Here is an 11,988-nt window from a genome sequence, read left to right as displayed (position 1 = left end):
GGGGCTTAGAGGAACTCCCTCTTCGGACAGGACTCAGAAGTAGGGGAAGATGGCGTTGGCAGCGGTGCTAAGTGTGTCGTGCGGAGTGCGGGCCAGGCTAGTCCCGCGGCTGCTTCCTTCACCTGTACGGGTAAGGTGCTATGTGCTCCGCCTGGATATGCATACGCTGGAAATTTGCCGCACCTCCCGACGGGAATAAGTGGTGTAAATTTGCGAAACATCTGCCTTTAAGCTATACAGTATGTATAAATTTGTTTATGCATCGGATGGAGGAGCAAATCTCCCCCTTACATAGAAAGACCACTCCTCTCCCTGGCTCTGCTAGTTTTCTGCTTGCAAGGCGCTGTGTGTATATGCAGGGGTGCCAACTTCAATAAAATGGGGGGGGGGGAGGTAAGCCCCACCCCGCATAATCGATCACATGACATTACACACGCACACCTCATTTAAATGGGAATTACCCTCAAATTCTGCCCCTAAGAATTGACTAAGAATAGTGTGTGTATATCTATATATCTGTATCTTAATTATTTAACTAAAGGTAAAATGTCAAAAACAAAAGGTAGGACAGTATAAAATGGGACAGCCTTTAAAGGTGCTGAAAAATACGTTCATTCGCAGGATCATGCCAAGATTAATCCACTTGTCAGCATATGTACCAGCAGCAGAGAACTATAATGCCACCACTGCCATTCTGCAGTGTTTAGGGGGCGGGGTATCAGCTGCTCAGATTTTCATTCCAAAATTCCACAGTAGAAAAAGCTCCTTATGCAGGCTGAAGCAGCTTTTTGGACCCCCCACCCCACCCTTGTGGCTAAATAGGAGATTGCTTAACTGGCATTTGCTCAGTACTTTTCCAGAGTCCGGAGCTCATTGTAATGATCTCCATTGGTTTCAGTGGGAATTGTTTCAATACTGAAGTCCACAGCATTTGAACAGTTTACTGAGCTCAGTTAAGAGGCTTGTTGGCCAATCCAGAGCTATTTGTTTGAAGCCTGTGCTCTAAATGGAGATAAGATCAGGCTGCAGGAATGTGAACTTTGAACCCGGTGTTTGAGAATGACAGTTTTCTTTAAAAAGTTGTTTTCTTAAGCTGTTATCAAATGTGGGATGGCATGAATGTCCAGCACTCACTCAAATGGGCTGGGTAATATTTTTTGTATTTGTTCATAGAGAGTTGGTATATGGTTAAGAGAGAAGCTCATTAGGCAAGCAACTCTCAGGTCAATTCTCCCCCTCCCACAGTATGGGGAATTGCTGGTAGGGCGAGTGCTGTTGTGTTCAAGTTCTGCTTGTGAGCTTCCCATGGGCCGATTGACCACTGTGAGAACAGATGGACCTTAGGCCTGATTCAGAAGGGCCTAATAAATAAATCAGATTTACTTTACAGAGTTGATATAATGTAGTTGTTGAGAATCTCTGCACCACAGCACTAATTAAACCCCCCAGGCTTCCTTACTTCAAACATCCCAGGGGTGGGGTGACAGGGGGGAGATTAAGGATCTGGTCTGCTGGCCAGAGCCAATTCTTCACTCATGCTGTAAAGTTTACAATTAGATAATGCACATAAAGCAGGGGTCAGCAACCTTTTTCAGCTGTGGGCCGGTCCACTGTCCCTCAGACCATGTGGTGGGCTGGACTATATTATATATATTATACAGTGGTACCTCGGGTTACATACACTTCAGGTTACAGACTCCGCTAACCCAGAAATAGTGCTTCAGGTTAAGAACTTTGCTTCAGGATGAGAACAGAAATCGTGCTCCGGCAGCAGGAGGCCCCATTAGCTAAAGTGGTGCTTCAGGTAAAGAACAGTTTCAGGTTAAGAACGGACCTCCGGAACGAATTAAGTATTTAACCTGAGGTACCACTGTATATGCCCTACAAATAACCCATAAATACGTTTTAAATAAAAGCACACATTCTACTCATATAAAAACACACTGATTCCCTGACTGTCCGCGGGCCGCATTTAGAAGGCAATTGGGCCAGATCCGGTCCCTGGGCCTTAGTTTGCCTACCCACGACATAAAGTTTTCAACTTGTAAGTGCTATACACAGATGCTAAGTATTGCTATTGGTATTCACATCAATGGTGTTTTTTAAAAAAATAACTATATCCACAGTAGCTTTATAGCTGGGAATTATCTAGGTTTTATTAACCTGTAAAACATAGTAAATTGTCTTCTTTCCCTTTTTCAGCTTTTAAGCCATGGAACAAAAGTAATGTATCAAGCTGATCGTGCTTTTGCACCACTTCAGAAAGTGATGCTGCCATCAGATACTTTTCATGGCAAAGTGGCCTTTATCACAGGAGGTGGCACTGGCATTGGAAAAGGGATGACAGCTGCTCTTTCTGCTTTGGGAGCAGAGTGTGTTATAGCAAGCCGGTAAGAGCATCTATTCCATTTTGCATGATGTAGTCTTTTAAAATGGAGAGTACAGTTCTCAGTATGGAGTCCTCTGCACACTTACTTGGCACTAAGACCCTCTGAGCACAGGGAGGAAGCAAACACATTTAGGGTAGACGTGTTAGTCCTACTCAATGGCGCTAAGGTAACTTAGGCCCATTCATTTTAACTTTGTGGGATGCAACCCTAGGATTGCGCAATGGATTCTTCTGGTTTTTTTAAGCAGTTAGGCAATATTTAAGAAATCCAAGTTCACTGAGCAGTGTGTTGTGAATTGACTCTGAAGGACCATTCAGACAACCACACCAAGACTCAGAACTGGATTTTTGTTCTGTGGGGTCCTTTTGGGGGCGCCGTTTGTTTACCTAAATAAGTGTGACTGTGCCCAAAAACATGACTGAACTAAATTCATAAGAATGAGTTAGCTCCATTTTCCGCCCCTGTTTTAACCTTCGCCCCCATGTCAACGCCTCCTCCCCTCTCTTTTTGTGCCACAACCCCACCCCACCCCATGGTGACCTGCATCTTCTTATGTTGTTCAGAACTGAAAATTTTCCTCTCAGTGTGCTTTACCCAAATTTCTGCTGTTGTTTTTAAACATCCACTTTTCCGCTTTCAGTGTTTCTCCATTCTTGCTTTGGTCAAACCTGTCTCTCTCTTCCATTCCTCAGCTGCCTCATGCGAGAGAGATAAAGGATGCAAAGCCCTCAGATATTCCATTGTTTGAAGCTAGTTTACTGAAGCCTCTGCTGTTGTTTGAAACCCCCATTTTCCTCTCTGTTATCTCCATCCCTGCTTGATTCAAATTCATGCCATCGTTTTAAACTACCACTTCTCCCCTCTCAGTGCCCCTCCCTTCTGGATTGTGCAACCTGCCTTCTCTTTGGCTCCCACTCTAACTTCATACAAATCCATTAGGCAATACAAATCCTCCAATAAGGGCTGTGCAATGACATCCTTACATTTTTATGTGTACAGTGGACACTCGGGTTGCGAATGTGATCCGTGCGGGAGGCACATTCGCAACCTGCAGCATTCGCAACCCGCAGCTGCACGTTTGCGCATGCATGGGTTGAGATTTGGTCTTCTGCGCATGCGCAAAGCGTGATTTAGCGCTTCTGCACATGCATGACCGCCAAAACCCAGAAGTAACCCATTCCGGTACTTCCGGGTTTCGGCACGTCTGTAACCTGAAAAAACGCAACCTGAAACGTCTGTAACCCGAGGTATGACTGTATAGGAAAATATTATTAAACAATATTTTTGTTTCTGTTTAATGGTATAATATTGAGAGAGGCAAAATACTGCATCCAAACATGAACTTTTATTTGTAGGAACAAAAAGGAATAAAAATTATTTTTAAAATCGTAAAATCTTCATAGATGTTAAATGCTCCTGGGATATAGTGAAATGTAAGTAACATTTTACTCCTTTAAGGGTGCAGGTAAAATTCTGCCCTAAGTGTGACCCAGCCTCTGGGGTTTAAATTGAGCAGGGGGAGGGGGGACATGAATTTTGAGCCTCAGAAATAAAAGAGCAAGCACTAAGTGTATCTGCCGCCCCAATGAGAAACCTCTGGTTGTATTTAATAAGATGTTTCCACAACAGCAACTTCAGTCTGAAATAGAACTTACTGCGTTGCGTCCAATGCTAGTCCTACTTAGAGTACACCCACTGAAATGAATGAACATTAATAACTTAGATCCATTAATCTCAGTCAGTCTGCTGTGAATGGGACAAGCATTGGACAAAGCTCTTCATTGTCAGTCTGCCACATCACACATGGAATCACTGCTAAGCTTTTACCAAAACACTAAGAAAGAAACCCCAGAAGTTTGATGTACAGTATATGGCTGTAATGAAAACTCAACCGTAATGTGTAATTATTTATAGGAAACTTGATGTATTGAAACAAACAGCAGAAGAAATTTCTTCTAAAACGGGAAATAAGGTATTGTTAAATAACAAATGTTATTAATGGTGCATTCAGTCATGGGATTTTATGCATGTAAGAATATATTTAATTCTTTCTTTTTCTCTTCTTCTGCTGGTAGTGGATATATTGATATTAGTTTATTACACAGGTCCACGCAGTTCAGTGTGATGTGAGAGATCCAGCATCTGTTAGCAATGCAATTTCTCAATTAATTGAAGTGGCTGGACATCCCAGTGTGAGTATCCTAATTCAAAACTTTGATTAATCATTACTGGAAAAATCCAACCCAGTGTGCATTTAAGAAAAAAACAAAAAAAACTTCTAAATGTAAGCAAGCTAATGAATTGAAAAGGATTCTGAAAGAATTTTCAAAAGTAAATGTTCAGTTGAATCTACCCATAGAACAAAATCCATGGGAATAGGTCACAGCAGTATTTTGAGGAAGCTGTGGACTTTAACTGCCTGGTGTCGACATGACCTTGATGTAACTGGGATGGGACCAGTGTGCACACATGAACCCCCACCCTCTCCCACATCCTAGTGAGGACTGAGCATGCTCAGTGGCCACACAGTGCTTACTGACAGTTGTGAAGGCAAATAGATTGGACTATCCTGGAAGAAGGTGTGGCTGGTTGCCTGGATCTCCGCATGAGAGCACTCACCGCTTCAACATTTTGCTGCAGCTCCAACTTGCATCACAAAGCTGTCGGAATTAGCTTGTTAAAAGTTTTGAAAGCGGTGGATAGGAGATGTATTTTTTGTTAATGGAGGGTTCCACTGCTCTAATATACTTCTTACTGGCCAAAGGGCAGTTAGATAAAGTCACCATCTCTTTGTTTGTGCCTCGTGAGTTAAACTCAAAAGGACAACTGTGGTTGACTGGCGTTGCTTGCTTGGTTGGAACACATACTAGAATTGATGCGAAAGCTTTTAAAACCAAAATGGTTACTTGGTTTTTCTCTGCGCTGCTGATTTTTGCTTTTGCCAAAGGTTCTGGTAGGTTATACTGACTCGGAGTGTGTGTACCTTTCAGCCAAACCATGGCTCAGCACACATGAACCAAGATATGGTTTCCTGGACTGAAATTGTCACCTGAAGCATTGCACCCCCAGTCCTCCTGCTGCCTCCCTAGCTGATGTTAAGCCACAATTTGGATTAGCATTACATCTGAACCTAGGCTCGTAGTTTGTCTTGCTCCAGACAAACCACGAGCCCTAGTTCAGTTCTAGCACAGAGGCAAACCATGTCTTAGCCCCAAGCAGTGGGGTGGCAGCAGGACCAGGGAATGAGCAGTATGGCTCTGATCTTCCCTCCAGGAACCTGCACTCTTGTCATTTGTGCTAAACCATGTGTGAACTGGGCCACTCTGTTTTTATGTAAAAATTCTCCTGGAATTTCTAAAACCACCACCAACTATCTTAAATGTGCAGAAGACCGATTTCAGCAAATATTTAAGCTTTCTTTCTCCCTTTCAGGTTATAATAAATAATGCAGCTGGAAATTTTGTATCTCCTTCTGAACGTCTTTCTCCAAATGCATGGAGGACAATCACAGATATTGTTCTTAACGGTACTGCCTATATAACTCTGGGAATAGGAAAAGAACTGATTAAAGCTCGAAAAGGTAAATTGAGATTGACAGAGTTTGTCCTTTTCTTGCTGAATACCATTTTGGACAAGAAATAGATTTTTGGGGGGTGGAGCCTTCTTAGAACCCTGAAAACCTCAAGCTTTGTTTTCATAGAATTGTAGAGTCAAACCTTCACTGTTTCTCTCCTTCATTGATTTGACCTGTTTTAGGAAACTGATAATTTGGAAAGGAGAGCAATACATATAATTAATTTTTAAAAAATCTTGCATCTTCCAGGAGCAGCCTTTCTAGCCATCACCACAATTTATGCAGAAAGTGGGTCAGGGTTTGTGTCGCCAAGTGCTTCTGCCAAAGCCGGCGTTGAAGGCCTGTGCAAGTAAGCAATCTGTCAGCACCCGTCCCCCTCATTTTTAAAAAATTTTTAAACACTCCCTCATAAGGCTGAAATAGACCAACCCAAATGAGACAGCTTAGAATTGGAGTGAGAAGTGGCTGTTTGCCATTGTGGTGGGTTCAACAAATTCATTTTCATTGGGTTTTTATTTTATTTTAACAAATCATATACCGTTTAACCACAGTAACCTCAAAATGTTTTACAAGGAATACAATACAAAAATGGCTAACAGTGGTTAGAACTATAAAATCAGGCTTCAGTTAAAATGCCTGCTGGAGTATCAAATTATTCAGTAGGTGCCAGAAGTTCAAATCCAAATGGCTTCATATACAGTGGTACCTCGGGATGCGAACAGGATCCATTCCAAAGCCCCGTTCGGATCCTGAACAGAATGTAAGATGCGACTGCGCATGCGCAGGTTGCGTTTCGCCGCTTCCACGCATGTGCATGACGTCATTTTGACCATCTGCACATGCACGAGTGGCGAAACTCGGAAGTAACACACTCCGTTACTTCCGAGTCGCCGCGGAACGCAACCCGAAAGCGCTCAACCTGAAGCGTATTTATCCCGAGGTATGACTGTAGATGTTAAACAGCATTGTGGACAAGATTGTATGGCTTTAGGCCATAGTACAAGGACCGTGGTGCTGAAACAGTCTCCCATTGTTGCTTTCTGGACATGACCCCGTAGGTAGGGCTGGATAAAATATTAACCCCAATACCCATTCTGCCTAGGCAGTCCAAGAGGATACTTGATCAAAGGTATCAAAAGCAGCCAAATTACCAGAGTCGCATTCCAGCTGTCGAATGCATTCCCCAAACTGTGCTTGAATCAGAGGCGGACTTTGGCCTTTCAGTGCCCTGTGCAAGAACAGAATTCAGTTCCCCCTGCCTCTTTCCTTATGTTCTGCTCAGTTCACCAGACCATAGCTGTGTTGCCCAGCAGCGCCCCTTAGGCTCAGCACCCAGTGCAGCAGAACCAGTCCTAAAGCTGCCTCTGCTTGAACTATGATTAAAACAGATCTACGTGATTCATAACCTTCAGGAATTCCTGCATTATCCTCAGTGGACGTAGCCCACAAACAGGGTAGGGTTACAGCAGAGAAGGGCAACCTTTGCCCTAGGGGCAACCTTACTTCATGTTACCCCAACACCTGCTGAAGCTGCTTCATTTGTCTATCCCATCAGAGTTCCTTCTTTCCTATTCACTTCCTCCTTATTTCCCCACGATTTTTGGAAAATGTTTTTCCCCTCTATGTGTATAATTCTTCTCCATTGGGAAGGGACCTATGAACAGAAAACCTAGTGTGCAAGCCCAGATACATTTTTATTTTTACTTCTAATCCTCTTTATATGCTGAATACTTACAAAGTCTCTTCATGAATTTCTAGGTCTCTTGCAGCGGAATGGGGTAAATATGGCATGAGATTCAATGTGATTCAACCAGGCCCAATAAAGACTAAGGTACATGATCATGTTTTGTAGACATTAAAGAACTGGCCGAGACATCAGATTGACTTTAGTGACTGGGTCTCTGAGCCCAATTTCAGTTCTACTTGAGACAGATCTCACAGCTGCCTTGAGCACCATTTTGTGAAGGAGAGGTGCAAATAAATACTGGTTTAAATAGAACTTGGAAGCACACATAATCATTATCCATCTTCATTCTCTCTTTAAAAAAACAACAACTTTGTAAAATTATATACCACTTCATCAAAGGCCACAGGACAGTTTTCAATGTAGCATAATAAATAAAACATAATAGGTAAAAAAAAAGGTAAAGGATCCTTGGACGGTTAAGTCCAGTCAAAGGCGACTATGGGGTCGCAGCGCTCATCTCGCTTTCAGGCCAAGGGAGCCGGCGTTTGTCCACAGACAGCTTTCCGGGTCATGTGGCCAGCATGATTAAACTGCTTCTGGCGCAACGGAACACCATGACGGAAACCAGAGTGAACGGAAACACCATTTACCTTCCCACCACAGTGGTACCTATTTATCTACTTGCACTGGTGTGCTTTTGAACTGCTAAGTTGTCAGGAGTTTGTGCAAAGCAATGGGAGCTCACCCCATCACGGGGATTCGAACCACCAACCTTTTGATCGGAAAGCCCAAGAGGCTTAGTGGTTTAGACCACGGCAGCACCCACGTTCCTAAATAGAACATAATAAACAATATATGTCAATACATAATATAACATATACAATTCAAAAAATAAAATCATCCTATAGATGCATTTTATAATAATAAATACTTATTAACATAGATAATCTCATGGCATAAATTATTATCTACTTACCCCAGTTATTATCTAACTTACATGTTATACATATCTAACATAGTTTTTTTGTGTTGTTGTTTTCTGGCTCATTAAGGAGTATTTTTCTGGGTGATATGGTTGCCTGGGCGAAATGTATGGCATTTAGTGTTTCAGTAGATACAAGTCTACTAGAGTTACCCACATTATTTCCCCATTTGACACTTGCTTGATCTGTGCTACACAGTCACTTTACTTTTTCCCATGATTGCTAAGTATAAAACTTTTTCAGATGGCCTCTAGCAGAGTTCCGAAAGCAATAGTTTCTCTTGATAATTTTCCTCAGGGAGCTTTCAGCCGTTTGGACCCAGAAGGTGTGTTTGAGAAAGAAATGATCAAGAGAATTCCTTGTGGGCGTCTGGGAACAATAGAAGAGATTGCCAATCTTGCCACCTACCTCTGTAGTGATTATGCAAGTTGGATTAACGGAGCAGTAAGTTATCATTCTAGTTGCTAGGGGTGCCCGAATCTCTTTGCTACTGATGCTAGAATATTGTGATCCAGAAGCCATTTCCACCTGGTCCCATTAGAGGGGGCTAAATGCTTTCTTTGTGGCTAGACAAGCTCCATGCAAATTCATTGGGAATTTGACTTCTTTAAAATTATGTGCGGCTTTAGTTGATGGAAAAAGCAGTTTGTGCATATTCTAGCATAACTAGTTCTGTTGAATGATGCTTTCCATTTTGTTTTTACTAAATAGAAAACATTAATGACTTAAAAGTACTTTATTTGGCCATACTAGGCTTCCTTAGCATATTGGTTCAACTGAAACCAGTTCAAATTATTGTTGGGAGTGGCTTAATGGGGGAAAATGTGCTTTTATCTTGCAGGTCATTAGAATGGATGGTGGTGAATACGTCTCTATGGCTGGAGAGTTTAATCACCTAACCAAGGTAATAACTTGCAAGTCGGATCGGCAAAAAAAAATGTTGCCGCATGCTCTGTGTCTTTTTGAAATTGTCACCCTGCCTTCCAATGTCACCAAACAATGCTCCATTTTCATTGGGCAGTTTTTTCAGGGTGTTTGTGTCTTCACTATTCCCCCCCCCTTTAACGGAGTTTGTAAGCCCACACCCCCTCCACCCTTCTAATACCTCCCTCTTGTGCATGGATAATGTTGTTTTGGCGATGTAAGCACTGGCACTCACACCTGAACATCAGAAATGTATAAAATTATATGTTTAGGGTTCAATCCCGTCAAAAGTAAGCTTTTAATCACGTTCATTTCAATGGGGAAAGATGTTTGATTGTGCCCATTATGTCTGCATAAAACTCAAAGACGGAAAAAACCTGTAGTATCTCATCTAAAATGTTTTATTTTCTATGCTAGGTTACCAGTGAAGAATGGACTAAGATGGAAGAAATGATAAGGAAAACGAAAGGCTCATAACTTTCTTTCAAACTATATTTTTATATAGAAATTCAAGCATTATAAATTTCACTAATGTTGGTATTAATTGACTGACTTTTATACATTTTCAAGGCTGAACAATTTTAATTTACATGCAGAACAATATTAAATACTTTTTAAATAAGCATCATAACAGAAATTGATCAATAAGGTGTGGTTTCATTTGGGGGCTGGTTTGGTATGTGATATTAAAAAAAAAACAACCAAAACTTTGTTTAGCATGCCAGTTTAGAATGAGGCCTCGTATCTTGCCTGAGTTTTGGTTTTAGAGTTTGAAGTCAAGCAATTGCGTCAAGCAGTTCTGCATCTCAGGAGAAACTTCAGTTATTATCAGGCAACTACGTATATGAGTAGGAGAGAGACAGCACTTCATCCCACCCACCCACCCACAACTCCCTATATTTGTGGCAATATGGCAATATTGTGAGAATATGGTCATCATCTGATCTGTGACCCTGAGATGCAGTGATATCATGGAACGATTGTTGAGGTGACTGCATCAGTAATCAAATGCAGTGGTACCTCGGGTTACAGACACTTCAGGTTACAGACACTTCAGGTTACAGGCTCTGCTAACCCAGAAATAGTACCTCGGGTTAAGAACTTTGCTTCAGAATGAGAACAGAAATCACGCGACGGCAGTGGGAGGCCCAATTAGCTAAAGTGTTGCCTCAGGTTAAGAACAGTTTCAGGTTAAGAATGGACCTCTAGAATGAATTAAGTTCTTAACCTGAGGTACCACTGTGTTGACAAAACCACACAGCTTCTGTGGAAAAAAATTTAAGGTGAATTTGACTGGGGGAAAACGCACACAAGAGCTGGAGCAGCTATACCAATACCAACAAGGATGTGGAAACTTTCCTAGTTGGCAGACCAGATCATTAAATCTTTCCACAAAATTTGACAGATGGGCAGGAGCCAAACGCAACCCTCCAGACCTCTGTGTCTGCCCTTCAGAAATCTTCCTGGGTCACACCCCTCACCAGTCCTGCTTTTGCACTCTTCTCGAATCGTGGAATTGGAAGGGACCCTGAGGGCCAGCCCCCCTGCAATGCAGGAATCCCAATATGTGTTCTCCCATCCACTATGAAACTGTACTGGACCCTGCTTAGCTTTGCAAATATGCCTAGCAGCTTTATTGCAGAATGTATGTTTGAACTGTTACAATTCCTCTTGCTTTCCTGGAGAGAGGAAATAGAGCAGGCATAGGCAAACTCTGCCCTCCAGATGTTTTCAGACTACAACTCCCATCATCCCTGACCACTGGCCCTGTTAGCTAGAGATGATGGGAGTTGTAGTCCCAAAACATCTGGAGGGCAGAGTTTGCCTATGCCTGATATAGAGGGATGTATGTAGAAACTAGCCTACTGCACTAAGGTACATTTTACGTGCATTGCTGCTCCTGCTTTTGTCCGTGGCTATGCCTACCCACAAGGTATGTGTCTTCCACAGGGAATAGGCACCTTCAGCTGAAACGGGTTTCCCACCTCTGCCCTAGAGATTGGTAGGGATTGTTCTTCTTCAGGACTGGCTGTATTCATATGAAACTTCTTTTATTTAGAGTTGAGGCTATTGGTCATTCTAGATCCAGGATTGTCCGCTCTGACAGTAGCTTCCCATAATCTCAAGCTTTTCCCAGTTCTGTTTTTCTTAAGACAGTCTTTTGAACCAGAGATGCTAAGGATTTCTTCTTGGTCTTCCAAGTCAAAAGTGGCCACTAGGTGGAACCATAAGACAGGAAGGAAAACCTCCAGAAGCACATTTCAGGTTATGAAAACTCATAAAGGTCTTACACAACCTGTGCGATTTTCAGCCTCCCTACCTATGCAAGCTGAATTGCTGTAGGGAAATGAGCCCAGTAAAACGTAGGTGGCATCTTGAGCTGGCACCAGCATAATTCCATGGTACTGAAAATGTGTAGAATATTTGAAA

General features: G+C 42.3%; 1 protein-coding gene across 2 annotated transcripts; it reads left to right on the top strand.

The window, feature by feature from the left end:
- DECR1 (2,4-dienoyl-CoA reductase 1) lies at positions 1-10,195 on the top strand. 2 transcript variants are annotated; one of them, XM_081013915.1, is made up of 10 exons: positions 1-130; positions 2,203-2,390; positions 4,305-4,362; positions 4,496-4,582; positions 5,823-5,970; positions 6,214-6,313; positions 7,723-7,795; positions 8,932-9,078; positions 9,476-9,538; positions 9,976-10,195. In XM_081013915.1, the coding sequence occupies exons 1-10, from the start codon at positions 50-52 to the stop codon at positions 10,033-10,035; spliced, it is 1,005 nt and encodes a 334-aa protein (XP_080870041.1). In that variant the 5' UTR covers positions 1-49; the 3' UTR covers positions 10,036-10,195. The 2 variants fall into 2 exon arrangements, with proteins under 2 accessions (XP_080870041.1, XP_080870040.1); XM_081013914.1 differs by having other exon boundaries at positions 101-239.
- The last annotated feature ends 1,793 nt before the right edge of the window (positions 10,196-11,988 follow it).

The sequence above is a fragment of the Podarcis pityusensis genome, assembly GCF_964106645.2.
Source record: "Podarcis pityusensis genome assembly, chromosome: 7".
Classification (NCBI taxonomy): domain Eukaryota; kingdom Metazoa; phylum Chordata; class Lepidosauria; order Squamata; family Lacertidae; genus Podarcis; species Podarcis pityusensis.
The sequence above is the reverse complement of the archived record's forward strand: the minus strand, read 5'-3'. Positions and strand labels throughout refer to the sequence as shown.